This window comes from Carassius gibelio, chromosome B22, assembly GCF_023724105.1.
Source record: "Carassius gibelio isolate Cgi1373 ecotype wild population from Czech Republic chromosome B22, carGib1.2-hapl.c, whole genome shotgun sequence".
Lineage (NCBI taxonomy): Eukaryota > Metazoa > Chordata > Actinopteri > Cypriniformes > Cyprinidae > Carassius > Carassius gibelio.
The window spans coordinates 23,190,602-23,209,746 of NC_068417.1; the positions used below are offsets into that span (position 1 = coordinate 23,190,602).

Sequence of the window (19,145 nt, forward strand, 5' to 3'; positions counted from 1 at the left end):
GTGTTAGTGTTTGTTCCCCTGCATTTCAAAGATGCTTGTTTTACAAACAAGGCCCAGTTTGAGGCCGGATTTGCACATCGTTTATTTCTTAAGGATAATGCAGTCCCAACGAAAAAGGGTCACGATCGTGTGTTGGAACCGCAGGCGGTGAGTAAAACTGCTTCAAATATCTCTGTGTTGTTAACTTAGCTATCGGCGCGTAAGCACATCAAGTAAACAACATGCGATGTTGTCATCAAACTGCACTTTCCACGTGTACAGCTTAAAAAAAAGATGACAAAGTGGAACTTAGTCATTTTCCAAAACAGCTAAGCAAATATATACAGTTTCAGTTAGGGGTGCTCCGATCACGATCGGCCGATCGTTAATGCGCATCTCGTCAGTAAAGCCGGTTTTCTAATCAGCGGTTAATTCCATCAGGTGCGTGATTTCACATAGAGCAGCTGTTACTACACAGAGCCGTTGTTAACTTAGAAGATGCGCCAAAAAACGCTGAAAATGAAGTGGATTTGCGCATCTTCTCTATTAACAACGGCTCTGTGTAGTAACAGCTGCTCTATGAGAAATCACGCACCTGATGGAATTAACCGCTGATTAGAGAACCGGCTTTACTGACGAGATGCGCAAAACGATCGGCCGATCGTGATCGGAGCACCCCTAGTTTCAGTACATACCACATAGAGATGTCGTTGTTGATGCTGCTCTTGTTAAATTTCAGCCTCTGGATCTGATTCTGGATCATAAATATACGCTGAATCTGACTGTTAGCCATGGTTTGTTTTGGATGATGGTTTTTCCCTCACGGTAATGTCACAGCTTCCAAATGCTCTCAACCCAAAAGCCTACTGGCGCTCGTGATTCTTTAGCTCCGCCCACACGCCACGCCTCCAGCCGGTCGTGTTCTTATGAATATAACAAAACTAAAGACTTTTTGGAATTATGAAGGATGCAGTACTACTCTATAGGTACTCAAGATAAACAGGATATTGAGTGAAAACGAGCATTTCACCCCCCCTTAATAGGTAGCCGGTGCAGAGACTGTAAAATTGGGGTAATATGATCATATTTTCTTGACCTGGTAAGGACTCTAGCTGCTGCATTTTGGACTACCTGTAGCTTGTTTATTGAAGAAGCAGGACAACCACCTACAAGTGCATTACAATAGTCCAGTCTAGAGGTCATAAATGCATGAACTAGCTTTTCTACATCAGAAACAGTTAACGTTTCGTAGCTTGGCAATGTTTCTAAGATGGAAGAATGCAGTTTTTGTAACATGGGAAATATGATTTTCAAAAGACAAGTTGCTATCTATTTTTTGACTGTAGAGGTAATAACTGTACATCAGTCTAGTTGCAAATTGTAATCTACAAGATTCCGCGTACTGTTTTTTTGGTCCAATAATTAATATCTCTGTCTTATCCATATTTAATAGGAGTTAAAATTATTGGTCATCCAATCTTTTACATTTTTAACACACTCTGTTAGCTTAGATAATTTAGAAGTTGAATCTGGTCTCGTTGAGATATATAGCTGAGTATCATCAGCATAACAGTGGAAGCTAATTCCGTATTTTCTAATAATATTACCAAGGGGCAACATGTATATAGAAAATAGAAGGGGACCTAGGATGGATCCTTGTGGCACTCCATATTTTACTGGTGATAAATGAGATGACTGCCCATTTAAATGAACAAAATGGTAGCGATCGGACAGGTAGGATCTAAACCATCTTAGAGCCTGCCCTTGAATACCTGTATAGTTTTTTTTTATCGATCTATGAGTATGTCATGATCTATGGTGTCGAACGCAGTACTAAGATCAAGAAAAACTAGCAATGAGATGCAGCCTTGATCTGACGCAAGAAGCAGGTCATTTGTATTTTTAACAAGTGCAGTTCCTGTGCTATTGTGGGGCCTGAAACCTGACTGAAATTCTCCATACAGATATTTTTTTTGCAGGAAGGAGCTCAATTGAGCAGACAATTGGTAGTTAGTTTTTCTCCATTTGCGTTCAAGACTACGAGTTTCGAGAGAGTAAGTATTACTGTTATACCATGGCACAGTAAATTTTTCTCTAAACTTTTTCAATTTGATGGGGGCAACAGCTTCTAATGTATTAGAGAAAATAGTGCACATGTTGTAGCCATTTCGTCTAGTGCTTCTCTCAAAATCTTAGAATAAATTGTAGGCCATATCAGGAGAGATATTCTCCTAGTTGATCTTGCCATACTGGTAACGATCACAGTTTTTAAGGGACAGATTCCTTTACTGAGAATATGAAACATCAGCATCATGAACTGCGAAAATTAAATGGAGAGTTGAGTGCTAATATACTCCAGGTATCAAGCAGTGATTGGGCCTCCTTTTATAATGAATGACGTTGCATTTCTAACAGAACTTATGCTAAAAGCTTAATTTCTCCTAAAAAGTACAGCACTTTAATGCTACAATCAAGCATTTTCTAAAACTTGACATTGAATTATAAAGAAAAAAAAAAGAGTTAGTCTTGCAGTTTAGCTTTATTTTCCCCAACACACATTTCAGAAATTCAACACCATCAAAAGACATACACAACCTTACACCAATTTTCATCTACATATTAACTATCCTGATATTGTGCTTTGGTTGTGTGAAATGTGTCATCTTCAACATCCATACAGCTTGTTGATCCTCAGGATGTCGATGTTGGACATTCCCTGCCTCTGTCCAATTTGCACTGTTCTATCAGGAATAGGTGTGATGGTTTCCAGCCCGGGCTGGATGGAGAAGGCTGTTCTTTCATAGTGCATGATGGAAGTGTAGTCATATGGAGTGTTTTGGTTGTTGGTGTTTTGTTTCTGGAAGTTGTAGGCCATATCAGGAGAGATGTTCTGCCAGTTGATCTTGACGTACTGGTCACGATCGCTCCTGGTTTGCTCGTGGTAAAAGCCCAGGGCATGATTAAGCTCATGCTGAACGATGCCGTTATACACACAGCCTTGCCTGTTGAAGGAGACCACCTGCTGACCACCAGTTCTGCCAAGAGAAGAGTAGCACCTGAGAGGAGAGAAGTAAAGAGGTTAATTATTTATTTATTTATATAAATAAGGACTGATAAATGTTTCTTGTTAATGCTGTATGATTGTTCTCACCCATCTTTGTTCTCAATACTGATGTAGTCGGCCTGAGTTGATCTGGCCACAAAGCGGATGCAGGTTTTGGAGTGAAAGGTGGACATGGCGTTCGCAATCACTGATCTCTCATAACTGGCTGCAAACAAAAACGACGCCAGATTTTAAATGAGATCTACATGAATCGTAGATATGTTCAATGAATGAAGGAGATTCACTCACAGAATTCACTGCTCACGACGTAAGGGACCTCCACTATGTTGTTAGAGTTTTTCTTCCAGAAACAGTTGTTGTTAAAGCAGTAGAGAGCATTTCTGGTTTTGGGAAACACCAGATCTCCTTCAATCAAGACTTCAGAAGATCCTGTATTTAAAGAGAACCATACTAATGAAATAGTAAAACATATCTATACATCTTGACTGCAGTTTACCCCTATTTTCTGAAACACATTGATGAATTCATAAGAAATCTACAAGGTGCCTGACCATTGTTGGACTCCAAAATCCTTGTAGTGATGTCCAGAGGTTCAGGCTCTGACACAAACACTCCTTCAAACCTTTCCTCCTGCAGGCAGAAAGAGAGATGATAAAATGACTTTTTTAGGAACATTCATAATTTAAGGGAAAGTCTAGACCTGATCTTACCATGAGAGAAGACGCCTGCAAGATGCCAAACAGCAGCAGCAGAATGGAGAGGGAGGCTCTTGTTTCCATGTCGTCTCAGTGTGTAGAGATGTTCAGGATGCTCTTGTGCTGAGCTTTGGTGTCTGTGAGCGATTCTGTCAAGACTTTATATTCACCCGAGTAGGTAGGTCTACTGGAGGATTATGGGTAGGGTCTTAACATCAAGAGTCTAAAATGTGTACCTTCAGGGAGGAAACTCAGACCTCACCTGTTAGTCCAAAACTTTTCAAAGTAAGATCAAATACCCTGGTTAGTTTAAGTAATCCACTGAAATGGACTTTCTAAGTGCCCAAAACAGTTTTTCTACAGGGAGAGGATTTATTGGTAATATACTTACAGTTTGCTAGTGGTTGTTAAATGAAAAAAAATAATTAATAAAAAAAAAAAAAAACAATTGACATAACTAATCAGCAGAAAAAATGTGTTTAGATGAATTCTTCTGATTCTAAATAGCCGACAGATAAAATCAGATACAACTACTCTATAATTCTAAAATATTCAGAGGAATATTTTTTTATAGTATTATTATTTCACAGTGTTTCTCTGGTTATTAATTAATAAAATGATTTGTCAATGAAAAACAACATGGATTTCAAATGTAGCAATGAAACCTTGTTACCTAGAAAAACAAAAGCTAATAGCGTGTATCTTTACTTTTTTAAACAAGGCTACTGCATAGTGCTCATTCAACTGTGCATTAACCAGTCAAATAGGAGTAGCAGTTAAACATTTTTTAAATAATAAAAGTTTGATTTTAAAATTTTATTTTACAGAAGTTAAAAATTGCTTTTAATGTGCCTATTATGATATTAGCTACATTGATAAGTTGTCCTTAATCTCTGAAAAAAATGTTCTTGAAACTTTTCTGACATTGCACGATTGAGTTTATTCACACTGCCAAAGCACTCCGGGTTTTATTTTATTTTATTTTTATCTTTTTGACAAAATCTAATCTGTCCTTGTTTGCACTTTGTGGTGTACCCTCTGTGTTTGCTCTCGTGAGGTCTTCTCTTGATTGTATACTTTGACAGTGAAATGTCTACCTCCTGGAGACGGTTCTTCTCTTGGCTGGATGTTGTAAAATGTCTTTTCTTGACCATGGAGAGGATCCTCCGATCATCCACCACTGTCCCCCTCCGTGGACATCCAGGCCTTTTTATGCTGCTGAGCTCACCAGTGTGTTCTTTTTTTTTCTTAGAAATGTACCAAACTGTTGATTTAACCACTCCTAATGTTCCTGCAATCTCTCTGATGGATTTGTTTTGTTTTTAAGCCTAACAATTGTCTGTTTCACCTGCATGCACTACATGATGGGGGTACACAACAACAGCTTCCAAAAGCAAATGGCACACTAAGAATCAACTCCAGAACATTTAGCTCCTTAACTGATGTCGAAACAATGAAGGAATAACCCAAGTCTGTCTATGAAACAGCTTTTGAGTCAACTGTCCAATTGCTTATGGGTCCTTGAAAAAAGGGAGGTAAATATTAAAGTACATATCAAAAACATATTGCAATTCCTTAAACTTTCCTCCAATTTTGATGAGAGTACCCACAACTTGAAGCTCAGACTGTGAACTTCAAATTCAACTTCAAGTTGAGCTTTATTGTCATACCGCTACATGTAGGGACATACAGTGGAATAAAATAGATGATTTGTAGTGCATGGGCATGTAAATATACACATATTACTGAGTCTTTTGTGGGATTATGTACACACAGCAATGTGTGTGTGAAAAGTGTGTATTGAATTGCACAAAAAAGAGAAAGTTTCAGACAGTTTTTCCTGTGATGTTGTAAGATTGGGGGTGATTGGGGAGTGTAGGAAGTGAGATGGTCCATGTTTCAGGGGGGAAGGGGTTTGTGGGGAGTTTCAGAGGAGGGACGGGTTATTTGAGTTCAGGGCTCTTATAGCTCTTATTAGAGTTACAAATGATCTGCTCTTATCATCTGATCGTGGGTGTATCTCTCTATTAGTTTTATAGGATCTTAGTGCTGCGTTTGACACAATTGACCACAGCATTCTTTTGCATAGACTTGAACACTTTGTTGGCATCAGTGGAAGTCCATTAGCATGGTTTAAATCGTACTTATATGATTGCCATCAGTTCGTAGCAGTGAATGAAGATGCATCATATCGATCACAAGTGCAGTATGGAGTACCTCAAGGCTCAGTACTAGGGCCACTACTCTTCACGCTTTATATGTTACCCTTGGGAGATATCATCAGGAAACATGGTGTTAGCTTTCACTGTTATGCTGATGATACTCAGCTCTATATTTCCTCGCAGACCGGTGAAACACACCAATTTGAAAAACTAATGGAATGCATAGTCGATATAAAAAATTGGATGACGAGTACTTTCTTACTGCTAAATTCAGAAAAAAAACAGAGGTGTTAATTATAGGGCCTAAAAACTCTGCTTGTAATAACCTAGAACACTGTCTAAGACTTGATGGTTGCTCTGTCAATTCTTCGTCATCAGTTAGGAACCTAGGTGTGCAACTTGATTGCAATCTTTCCTTAGAAAGCCACGTTTCTAGCATTTGTAAAACTGCATTTTTCCATCTCAAAAATTTATCTAAGTTACGCCCTGTGCTCTCAATGTCAAATGCAGAAATGTTAATCCATGCATTTATGACTTCAAGGTTAGACTATTGTAATGCTTTATTGGGTGGTTGTTCTGCACGCTTAGTAAACAAACTACAGCTAGTCCAAAATGCAGCAGCAAGAGTTCTTACTAGAACCAGGAAGTATGACCATATTAGCCCGGTCCTGTCCACACTGCACTGGCTCCCTATCAAACATCGTATAGATTTTAAAATATTGCTTATTACTTATAAAGCCCTGAATGGTATTTGAATGAGCTCCTTTTACATTATACTCCTCTACGTCCGCTACTTTCTCAAAACTCAGGCAATTTGATAATACCTAGAATATCAAAATCAACTGCGGGCGGCAGATCCTTTTCCTATTTGGCGCCTTAACTCTGGAATAACCTACCTAACATTGTTCGGGAGGCAGACACACTGTTGCAGTTTAAATCTAGATTAAAGACCCATTTCTTTAACCTGGCATACACATAACATACTAATATGTTTTTGGAGTTTCGGTTCCTTGCCGCTGTCACCTCTGGCTTGCTTAGTTGGAGTCACTTCATCTACAGCGATATCATTGACTTGATTGCAAATAAATGCACAGACACTATTTAACTGAACAGAGATGACATCACTGAATTCAATGATGAACTTCCTTAACTATCATTTTGCATTATTGAGACACTGTTTTCCAAATGAATGTTGTTCAGTGCTTTGACGTAATGTATTTTGTTTAAAGCACTATATAAATAAACGTGATTGATTGATTGATTATAGCCTGGGGGAAAAAACTGTTGAGCAGTCTGGCAGAGTAGACTCTGATGCTCTGTTACAATCTTCCTGATATTAGGAGATGAAAGAGACTGTGGGCTCCTTCACAATACTGCTGGAGCATTGTGTGAGGAAAATGTCCAGGATAGAGGGGAGAGGGGCACCGACATTAAAACCGTATTCACTATATAACTGTAACTGTGACAGTGATGTGACATACAGCCAAGTATGGTGACCCATACTCAGAATTTGTGCTCTGCGCTTAACCCATCCAAAGTCCACACTCACAGCAGTGAACACTCACACACACACACACACACACACACACACACACACACACACACACACACACACACAGTGTGTATTGAATTGCACAAAAAAGAGAAAGTTTCAGACAGTTTTTCCTGTGATGTTGTAAGATTGGGGGTGATTGGGGAGTGTAGGAAGTGAGATGGTCCATGTTTCAGGGGGAAAGGGGTTTGTGGGGAGTTTCAGAGGAGGGGCGGGTTATTTGAGTTCAGGGCTCTTATAGCTCTTATTAGAGTTACAAATGATCTGCTCTTATCATCTGATCGTGGGTGTATCTCTATTAGTTTTATTGGATCTTAGTGCTGCGTTTGACACAATTGACCACAGCATTCTTTTGCATAGACTTGAACACTTTGTTGGCATCAGTGGAAGTGCATTAGCATGGTTTAAATCGTACTTATATGATTTACATTTACATTACATTTAATCATTTAGCAGACGCTTTTATCCAAAGCGACTTACAAATGAGAACAATAGAAGCAGTCAGGTCAACAAGAGAACAACAACAGAATACAAGTGCCATGACAAGTCTCAGTTAGTCTAGTATAGAACGCATAGCCAGGTGTATATAATTTTTTTTTTTTTTTAATTAAATGAAAAAGACAAGAAAAGGAAAAGTACTGGTGTTAGTAGGTTAAGTGCAGGCGAAAAAGATGAGTCTTTAGATGTTTCTTGAAAATGAGTAAAGACTCTGCTGTACGAATTGAGATTGGGAGGTCATTCCACCAGCTGGGCACAGTCCAGGAAAAGGTCCGTGAGAGTGATTTTGAATTTCTTTGGGATGGCACCACAAGGCGTTGTTCACTTGCAGAGCGCAAGCTCCTGGAGGGCACATAGGATTTAACCAGTGAGTTTAGGTAAGTTGGTGCCGTGCCAGTGGTTGTCTTGTAGGCAAGCATCAGTACCTTGAATTTGATGCGAGCAGCTACTGGTAGCCAGTGTAACCTGATGAGGAGGGGAGTAACATGAGCTTTTTTTTGGCTCATTGAAGACAACCCTCGCTGCTGCATTCTGGATCATTTCAGAGGCTTGACAGTGCATGCAGGAAGGCCCGCCAGGAGAGCATTACAATAGTCCAGTCTGGAGAGAACAAGAGCTTGGACAAGAAGTTGGGTTGCTTGCTCTGACAGGAAGGGTCTAATCTTCCTAATGTTGTATAAGGCAAACCTGCAGGACCGGGTCGTTGTAGCAATGTGGTCAGTGAAGCTTAATTGATGATCCATCACAACTCCTAGGTTTCTGGCTGTCCTCGAAGGAGTTATGGTCGACGAGCCCAGCTGTATAGAGAAGTTGTGATGAATCAATGGGTTAGCTGGAATCACCAGTAGTTCAGTCTTTGTAAGGTTAAGCTGAAGGTGATGGTCATTCATCCAGCTAGAAATGTCACTCAGACAGGCTGAAATGCGAGCAGCTACCGTCGGGTCATCAGGCTGGAATGAGAAGTAGAGTTGGGTGTCATCGGCATAGCAGTGATAAGAAAAGCCATGCTTCTGAATGACAGATCCTAAAGATGTCATGTAGATAGAGAAGAGAAGTGGTCCAAGTACTGATCCCTGAGGAACCCCAGTAGCAAGGTGGTGTGACTTAGAAACCTCACCCCTCCAAGACACACTGAAGGATCTGTCAGAGAGGTAGGACTTAACCCACAGGAGAGCAGTTCCAGAGATCCCCATCTTTCTGAGAGTGGACAGGAAAATCTGGTGATTAACAGTGTCAAAAGCAGCAGACAGGTCCAGTAAGATGAGTACCGAGGATTTTGAAGCTGCTCTTGCTAGTCGCAGGGCTTCAGTAACCGAGAGCAGAGCAGTCTCAGTTGAGTGGCCACTTTTGAAGCCAGATTGGTTGCTGTCCAGGAGGTTGTTCTGTCCAAGGAACATAGAAAGCTGGTTGAACACAGCCCGCTCAAGTGTCTTTGCAATGAATGGAAGAAGGGATACCGGTCTGTAGTTTTCAAGAAGCGCTGGATTTAGAGATGGTTTCTTGAGCAGTGGGCTTACCCGAGCCTGCTTGAATGGTAAGGGAAATGTTCCAGATTGAAGAGAGGAGTTGATAATGTGAGTAAGTGAAGGTATGACTGAAGAAGAGATCGCTTGAAGGAGGTGAGTGGGGATAGGATCAAGTGGACAAGTAGTAGGATGATTGGACAGGAGAATTTTGGAGACGTCCATCTCTGAGATTGGGGAGAAGGAGGATAAAGAGTGTGCATCAGTCATTGTGAAGTTTTCCACAGTCTGTGGTGTGGAGAATTGTTCACTGATGGATCTCGTCTTATTTGTGAAGAAAGTTGCAAAGTCGTCCGCTGTAAGAGTCGATGGAGGAGGTGGAGGCGGCGGATTAAGAAGAGAAGAGAAAGTCTTGAATAGTGTCCGAGCGTCACAGCAGCTGTTAATTTTGTTGTGGTAGTAGGATGTTTTAGCTGTTAAGACCTTTGCAGAGAAGGAAGAAAGGAGTGATTGATACACACTGAGATCCGTAGAGTTTTTTGATTTCTGCCATTTCCTCTCTGCAGCCCTGAGTTTAGAGCGATGTTCACGGAGAACCTCGGACAGCCAGGGGGCAGATGGGGCAGTGCGTGCTGGTCTAGACAACAGTGGGCAAAAGTTGTCCAAGCAAGATGTTAAAGTGGAGCAAAGAGTGTCCGTAGCACTGTTCGTGCCCAGAGCAGAAAACTGAGAGAATGGTGGAAGAGAGGATGAAACCACAGCAGATAGGCGAGATGGAGAGAGTGAGCGTAGGTTCCGTCGAAAGGTGACCTGCGTTGGAGTGTGTGCCACTTCAGGAGTAAGTGCTAGGTTAGCAGTAATGAGGAAGTGATCAGAGGTGTGCAGTGGAGCAACTGAAGAGGTGTCCACAGAGCAACCACGCGTGTAGATGAGGTCAAGTTGGTTTCCCGATTTTTGTGAGTCGCTTTAGTGGACATTAGCTTGAGATCAAATGAGGTGAGCAGAGTTTTGAGGTCAGCAGCCTGGGGTTTATCTAAGTGGATGTTGAAGTCGCCAAGCAGTACCAGAGGAGTACCATCTTCAGGAAGGTTTGATAGCAGCACATCCAACTCCTCCAAGAAGTTTCCCAGTTGACCTGGAGGACGATAAATGACCACAAAGTGGATTTTAACAGGGTGGGTTACAGTAATGGCATGTGATTCAAATGAACCAGTACCTGTAGGTGAAGGCTGAAGTTCAAATTAGTAGCAATAGAGGAAATGAAGTCTGCTTTGTTAACTGCAGACTGGCAGTTCCAGAGACCAACTGGAATAGAGAGCATAGTAGTAGAGGTCAGAGGGACATGGCGTAGGTTTGTCAGACAGGCCTTCCTGCGACGTACATAGCGTGCTCTCCGAGTGTTAGTAGTGATAGTAGAGATCTGAAAGCACATAGTGACTACAAGTGTAAGATATATTTGAGGACAAACTATACAAAGAGTGCAAAAAAAAGAGAAAAGCAATACTCAGGTGCCCTGTCGGTGTACTTGCTCGGTGGAGTCGCGCAGGTAGAGTCGCTATTGTATTTCTAATGTTATCTATTTTATCAGTGAAGAAATTCATAAAGTCATTACTATTTAACGTTGGTGGAATATTTGAATCAGGTGGCATCTGGTAATTTGTTAACTTAGCCACTGTGCTAAATAAAAACCTAGGATTGTTTTGGTTATTTTCAATGAGTTTGTGTATATGCTCTGCCCTAGCAGTTTTTAGAGCCTGTCTATAGCTGGACATACTGTTTTTCCATGCAATTCTAAAAACTTCTAAGTTAGTTTTTCTCCATTTGCGTTCAAGACTACGAGTTAATTTCTTGAGAGAGTGAGTATTACTGTTATACCATGGTACAATACGTTTTTCTCTAACTTTTTTCAATTTGATTGGGGCAACAGCTTCTAATGTATTAGAGAAAATAGTGCCCATGTTGTCAGTAATTTCGTCTAATTCGTGTGTATTTTTGGGTACAATTAGCAGTTGAGATAGATCAGGCAGGTTATTTGCGAATCTTTCTTTGGTGGCTGGAACAATAGTTCTGCCCAGACGGTAACGCTGCGACATATAGTTAATATCAGTTATACGCAGCATGCACGATACAAGGAAATGGTCTGTAATATCATCACTTTGAGGTACAATATCTATAGCAGTAAGATCGATTCCATGCGATATAATTAAATCTAGTGTATGATTAAAACGATGAGTGGGCCCGGTGACATTTTGCTTGACTCCAAAGGAGTTTATTAGGTCAGTAAACGCAAGTCCTAATGTATCATTTGCATTATCAACGTGAATATTAAAATCTCCCATGATTAGCGCCTTATCAACTGTAACTAGAAGGTCTGAGAGGAAATCTGCAAATTCTTTTAGGAATTCTGTATACGGCCCTGGTGGTCTATACACAGTAGCCAGAGCAAGAGATACATTATATTTCTTTTGCATCTCTGACAGAGTAACATTTAGCAGAAGTATTTCAAAAGATTTAAACCTGTATCCTGTTTTCTGGGTAACATTGAGAATATCATTATATATTGTTGCAACACCCCCGCCACGACCAGTCTGACGGGGCTCATGCTTATAACAGTAGTTTGGTGGAGTAGACTCATTTAGACCAAAATAATCATTTGGTTTTAGCCAGGTTTCAGTCAAGCAGAGTAAATCAAAACTATTATCTGTGATCATTTCATTTACAATAACTGCTTTTGGTGCGAGTGATCTAATATTTATGAGCCCAAACTTTAAAAATTGTTTTTGTTCATTTACTTTACATTTTTCTGGTTTAATTAAGATAAGATTTTTTCTAGATCCTACATTATATTTATATTTTGACCTCACTATTCGGGGAACAGACACAGTCTTAATAGGTTTTACAGTGCAAGTACCTTTAGCATTTAAGCGGTTAGAACAAAACTCATCATAATGGTTATTTGAGAATTGTCTTACTAGTCACATGGAGCGAAGTGTCCTGGAGATGTTGTCAGAGAGAAGCTCCGCTCCAATTCTGCTGGGGTGTAATCCATTAGCGCGAAACAGTCTAGGACGCTCCCAGAAAAGATTCCAGTTATTAACAAATAGCAGTTTCTGTTCTTTACACCATGACAACAACCATTCATTTAAAGCAAAAAGTCTACTGAACCTTTCGTGTCCTCGTCGCCGCGGGCGTCGTGCTGCGAACCGTCTCGATCAGGCTCCTGAAGTCCCTCTTCAGCGTCTCCGTCTGCCGCAGCGTGGTGTCGTTAACCCCGGCGTGAAGCACGACCGCTCTGGGGCTCTCGCAGTCCTTCAGGATCGCGGGTATCTGCGCAGAAACATCGAGAACACGAGCACCAGGCAAACAATGAGTGTGCACTTTACCTTCGGCTAACGTAGCACTTACGTGTCGGACGATGGAGTCTCCGATGATCACAGCGTCGCGTCCTGTCTCGCGGAGGGGAGCGAAGCGGTTCTGGATGGAGATCTCGAAGGCAGGAGGGGGAGAAGTCGTCGCCCGGGACCCAGCTCGCGTCCTCCGCTGTGGATGCACCCAGGGTCCGTGGTGTCCCGGCGTCGCAGTGAAGGACATCTGGGAAGATCGCGTCCTGGGTGCACCGGGCCTGCGCAGAGAAACACACGGAGTAGACGTGGTGGGACTGTTAACAGCACGCTGTATACTTACCCCGGATTTGTGAGCGTCAGCCCGGGATGATTCCAGCGCGGCTCTCCGCTCTCTCAGCTGGGCCTGCCTATGTTCCAGGTCGCGAATCTGCTTCCCCAACGGCCTCGAGCTCGAGCTGCACAGAGTGGAGACATTCATCCGCCATTAAAGCAAGTAACAGTGAGTACAGCAGTGGTAATGTGTGAGAATAGAGTATTAGCAATGTAAGCGCAGTTAGCAGCAACCACGCTTGCTGATGCTAACTGGCTAAAAGCTAATAGCGGACCCGGGAGATCAAAATAAAACTAGTGATAGCGAGGCGCTCTGATTGTTTTTGTTGTAGAATACAATAGAGGATATATTCACGCGTTATATAAACGGAAACAATGATGTATAAAATTGATTTTTAAGTTAAAAATAGTCAATGAAAAGAATATAGTGACGGAGCTCAAACGCAGTACAGCCGTCAACAACAAAACGGAAGTGACGTATGACCTATGATGATCATAATGACCATATGCACCCTAAGGCAAAATGTATTTTGTTTAAAGCACTATATAAATAAAGGTGATTGATTGATTGATTATAGCCTGGGGGAAAAAACTGTTGAGCAGTCTGGCAGAGCAGGCTCTGATGCTCTGTTACAGTCTTCCTGATATTAGGAAATGAAAGAGACTGTGGGCTCCTTCACAATACTGCTGGAGCATTGTGTGAGGAAAATGTCCAGGATAGAGGGGAGAGGGGGACCGACATTAAAACCGTATTCACTATATAACTGTAACTGTGACAGTGATGTGACATACAGCTAAGTATGGTGATCCATACTCAGAATTTGTGCTCTGCGCTTAACCCATCCAAAGTCCACACTCACAGCAGTGAACACACACACACACACACACACACACTGTGAACGCACACCCAGAGCAGTGGGTGCATATCTGTAATGACTCGGAGGCGGCGTTAGAATCCATGTGCAGTATTTTAATAACATCCACAGCAGACAAATCCAAACAGTAGGCAGAGAATCGTAATCGTAGAAGACAGAGAATCATACACAGATAGGCAGTCCAATCCAAACAACAAGACAGTGGGCAAATCCAAAGGCAGAGACAGGGAAACCAGGCAAAGATCATACACAATAAGGCAAACTATGGGAATGGGAAAAACGCTCGGTAAGGCAGACAGGCTGGCAATACTTCGCAAAGGGTTATTGGCACCGGCCATGCTTAAATGTCTGCCAAACAGGAAGTAACAGGTGAAGCAGAGGGAGTGGAACACAGTCAATACTCAGGCGAGGGCTCCCTCTGCTGGCGTGGCGTTACAGAATCCCCCCCCCCCCCCACGAGTGCCTCCTGGTGCTCTACGAGGATGGCCCCGTGGTCGATCGGGTCTGGCTCGATGAAATTCATCAATTAATGAAGGATCCAGTATGTCGTTGGCGGCCACCCATGATCTCTCCTCTGGACCGTATCCCTCCTAGTCCACCAAGTATTGAAGCTGACCTCCTCTTCGTCTGGAGTCCAACAACTCCTTTACCGCATAAGCCGGGGTTCCATCAATGTCCAGCGGTGGAGGTGGAAGTATTCGGGTGGAACGGTTTCAGGAGGGAAACATGGAAGGAGGGAGAGATACGGTAATTAACGGTCAGCTCCAGTTCATAAGTGACCGCATTAATCTGTCTTAAGATTTTAAATGGGCCTACATACCATGGGCTGAGTTTCTTGCTGGGCAGCCGCAACTTGAGGTCTCGAGTGGAGAGCCAGACCCTTAGTCCCGGTTGGTAGGGGGGATGTGGATGACCTCTTCGATTGGCTTGAATTTCCTGACTCCTGATGGCTCTTTGCAGACGTACATGAGCACTGTCCCATACCCTCTCGCTACGACGAATCCAGTTGTCGACTGCAGGTACTAGTGACGGTTCTCCAGACCACGGGAACATGGGGGGTTGGTATCCTAGCACACACTGGAACAGTGTAAGGCCTGTGGATGAATGCCTCAATGAATTTTGTGCGTACTCTGCCCAGGGAAGGAACTCTGACCACCGATGTTGCTCACGTCCACAGTATGATCTGAGGTATCTGCCGATCTCCTGATTCAGTCTCTCCACTTGTCCATTCGATTGAGGGTGGTAACCTGAAGTTAAACTGACATTAATATCCAGTTGTTTGCAGAAAGCTCTCCATACCTGGGACGTGAATTGTGTTCCACGGTCAGAGACAATATCTTCGGGGATACCGTAAATCCTGAAGACGTTGTGGAACATTGCTTGAGCTGTATCCATGGCTGTGGGAAGACCTTTCAGAGGTATGAGTCTGCATGCCTTAGAGAAGCGGTCAATGATTACAAGGATTGTGGTGAAACCATCAGATGGGGGTAGATCAGTGACAAAGTCAATGGATAGGTGTGACCAAAGTCTCTGCGGTATGGCTATTAAATAGTTTATTAATCATTTACTTAAAATTTCTAAGTGATCTTATGAACCACTGACAACTCCTTAATAACTGGTATGTAAATAATGCTATACTGAATTTAGAAATGATAAATTGATCATTAATAAAGTATGAAAAAACAATTATTAAATACATTATATGCTTTTAAATCAGGTATAAAGCATTTATATCTGTATTTATAAACTCCTTATAAATATCTATTAATGCTTTATAAATGATGAATTAACTGTTTCCTAATGCTTAACTAATGATTAGTAGCATGCAGTTATTATAAAGTGTTACCAAAAAAGATATAAATTCTGCCTGCTTTCAAATATGTATTTGGACCTAATTGTAGCCCTCTATTAGTAAAAAGAACTAATAATAAAATTTGTTTATTGACATGCAAGGAGTGCTAACGCAAAAGCTTATGAGTGACTGATAGCAGATATGATATTAAAAGCCCCGATAGTGTTTCAGATTTTCCACTGTGAAAATATGAACACTTTCACATAGTAGGAAAATTTAAAAAAACACAAACGTTTACTGTGATATTCGTTCGTAACATCAGCATCATTCACTGGGAAAATTAAACGGAGAGTTGAGTGTTAATATACTCCAGGTATCAAGCAGTGATTGGGCCTCCTTTTATAATGAATGACGTTGGATTCCTGACAGAACTTATGCTAAAACATTAACTTCTACTAAAAAATACAGCACTTTAATGCTGCAATCAAGCATTTTCTTAAACTTGACATTGAATTATAAAGAAAATTAGAGTTTGTCTTGCAGTTTAATTCTTTTTATTCCCAACACACATTTCAGAAATTCAACACCATCAAAAGACAAAAACATAACCTTACACCAATTTTCATCTACATATTAACTATCCTGATATTGTGCATTGGTTGTGTGAAACGTGTCATCTTCAACATCCATACAGCTTGTTGATCCTCAGGATGTCGATGTTGGACATTCCCTGCCTCTGTCCAATTTGCACTGTTCTATCAGGAATAGGTGTGATGGTTTCCAGCCCGGGCTGGATGGAGAAGGCTGTTCTTTCATAGTGCATGATGGAAGTGTAGTCGTATGGAGTGTTTTGGTTGTTGGTGTTTTGTTTCTGGAAGTTGTAGGCCATATCAGGAGAGATGTTCTGCCAGTTGATCTTGACGTACTGGTCACGATCGCTCCTGGTTTGCTCGTGGTAAAAGCCCAGGGCATGATTAAGCTCATGCTGAACGATGCCGTTATACACACAGCCTTGTCTGTTGAAGGAGACCACCTGCTGACCACCAGTTCTGCCAAGAGAAGAGTAGCACCTGAGAGGACAGAAGAAGTAAAAAGGTTAATTATTCATTTATATAAATAAGGACTGATAAATGTTTCTTGTTAATGCTGTATGATTGTTCTCACCCATCTTTGTTCTCAATACTGATGTAGTCGGCCTGAGTTGATCTGGCCACAAAGCGGATGCAGGTTTTGGAGTGAAATGTGGACATGGCGTTCGCAATCACTGATCTCTCATAACCGGCTGCAAACAAAAAGGACGAGAGATTTAAAATGAGATCTACATGAATCATAGATATGTTCAATGAATCAAGGAGATTCACTCACAGAATTCACTGCTCACGACGTAAGGGACCTCCACTATGTTGTTAGAGTTTTTCTTCCAGAAACAGTTGTTGTTAAAGCAGTAGAGAGCATTTCTGGTTTTGGGAAACACCAGATCTCCTTCAATCAAGACTTCAGAAGATCCTGTATTTAAAGAGAAAAATATTTATGAAATAGTAAAACATATCTATACATCTTGACCCCTGCAGTTTACCCCTATTTTCTGAAACACATTGATGAATTTATAAGAAATCTACAAGGTGCCTGACCATTATTGGACTCCAAAATCCTTGTAGTGATGTCCAGAGGTTCAGGCTCTGACACAAACACTCCTTCAAACCTTTCCTCCTGGAGGCAGAAATGGAGATGATAAAATGACTTTTTTAGGAACATTCCTAAACATAATTTAAGGGAAAGTCTAGACCTGATCTTACCATGAGAGAAGACGCCTGCGAGACGCCAAACAGCAGCAGCAGAATGGAGAGGGAGGCTCTTGTGTCCATGTCGTCTCAGTGTGTAGAGATATTCAGAATGCTCTTGTGCTGAGCTTTGGTGTCTGTGAGCGATTCTGTCAAGACTTTATATTCACCTGAGTAGGTAGGTCTACTGGAGGATTATGGGTAGGGTCTTAACATCAAGAGTCTAAAATGTGTACCTTCAGGGAGGAAACTCAGACCTCACCTGTTGGTCCAAAACTTTTCAAAATAAGATCAAATGCCCTGGTTAGTTTAAGTAATCCACTGAAATGGACTTTACTATGTGCCAAAAACACATAACTACTTACAGTTTACTAGTGGTTGGTACATGACTAAAAAATAAATTAATAATAAAAAATAAATAAATAAAATAATTGACATAGCTAATCAGCAGAAAAATAAGTTTAGATGAATGCTTCTGATTTTATTTTACAGAAGTTAAAAATTGCTTTTAAATTGCCTATTATGATATTAGCGACATGGATAAGTTGTCCTTAATCTCTGAAAAAATGTTCTCGAAACTGTTCTGGCATTGCACGATTGAGTTTATTCACACTGCCAAAGCACTCTGGTTTTTTTTGTGACAAAATCTAATCTGGCCTTGTTTGCACTTTGTGGTGTACCCTCTGTGTTTGCTCTCGTAAAGTCTTCTCTTGATTGTATACTTTGTCAGTGACACGTCTACCTACACGTCTAACTTTTCTCTTGGCTGGATGTTGTGAAATGTCTTTTCTTTACCGTGGAGAGGATCCTCTAATCATCCACCACTGTCCTCCTCCATGGGGATCCAGGCCTTTTTATGCTGCTGAGCTCAACAGTGTGTTCTTTTTTTTTTTTCAGAAATGTACCAAACTGTTGATTTGACCACTCCTAATGTTCCTATTATCTCTCTGATGGATTTTTTTATTTGTTTTGAAGCCTAACAATTGCCTGTTTCACCGGCATGCACTACATGATGTGGGTTCACAACAACAGCTTCCAAAAGCAAATGGCACACTAAGAATCATCTCCAGGACATTAAGCTCATTTAACATTTAACATGATGCTCCTTTACAGTCTTCCTGATAATAGGAGATGAAAGAGACTGTGGGAGGAATGGGTGGGCTCCTTCATGATACTGCTGGAGCATTGTGTAAGGAAAATGTCCAGGATAGAGGGGAGAGGGGCACCGACTTTAAGACCGTATTCCCTATATATCTGTAACTGTGACCCATACTCAGAATTTGTTCTCTGCGCTTAACCTATCCAAAGTCCACACACACAGCAGTGAACACACACACACACACACCCGGAGCAGAGGGCAGCCATTTATGATACGGCCCCCGGGGAGCAGTTGTGGGTTCAGTGCCTTGGTCGAGGGCACATCAGTCGTGGTACTGAGGGGGGAGAGACCGTTGTACATTAAATCGAGCATCGCGTTAGTTCAGTCAGGCAAAGTTAGTCACGCTTGCATCAGCTGACAGTCAGCTGTTCTTGATGTGTACCAATCCAGTCTTGCCACCCATCTCCTGCAGTCTATTTAAAATCCCATTCTTCAGTGTCTCTTCCATCGC

At 41.5% G+C, this 19,145-nt stretch overlaps 1 protein-coding gene across 12 annotated transcripts in view; it reads right to left on the bottom strand.

Moving 5' to 3' along the window:
- Positions 1-2,499: 2,499 nt before the first annotated feature.
- LOC127987428 (hatching enzyme 1.2-like) overlaps positions 2,500-19,145 on the bottom strand; it is a 48,302-nt gene continuing 31,656 nt past the window's right edge. For 3 of the 12 annotated variants that reach the window (XM_052589750.1, XM_052589751.1, XM_052589749.1), the window contains exons 2-5: positions 3,595-3,673; positions 3,332-3,472; positions 3,131-3,248; positions 2,500-3,035 (exon numbers count right to left, since the gene is read on the bottom strand). In XM_052589750.1, the coding sequence (XP_052445710.1) occupies positions 2,645-3,035; positions 3,131-3,248; positions 3,332-3,472; positions 3,595-3,673 (729 nt within the window). In that variant the 3' untranslated portion in view covers positions 2,500-2,644. Of the gene's footprint in view, positions 3,036-3,130; positions 3,249-3,331; positions 3,473-3,594; positions 3,674-3,753; positions 3,867-16,305; positions 16,825-16,918; positions 17,037-17,119; positions 17,261-17,385; positions 17,465-17,550; positions 17,635-19,145 lie in introns of those variants that run through there. The other 9 variants (XR_008161204.1, XR_008161202.1, XM_052589752.1 and 6 more) reach the window with 8 other exon arrangements.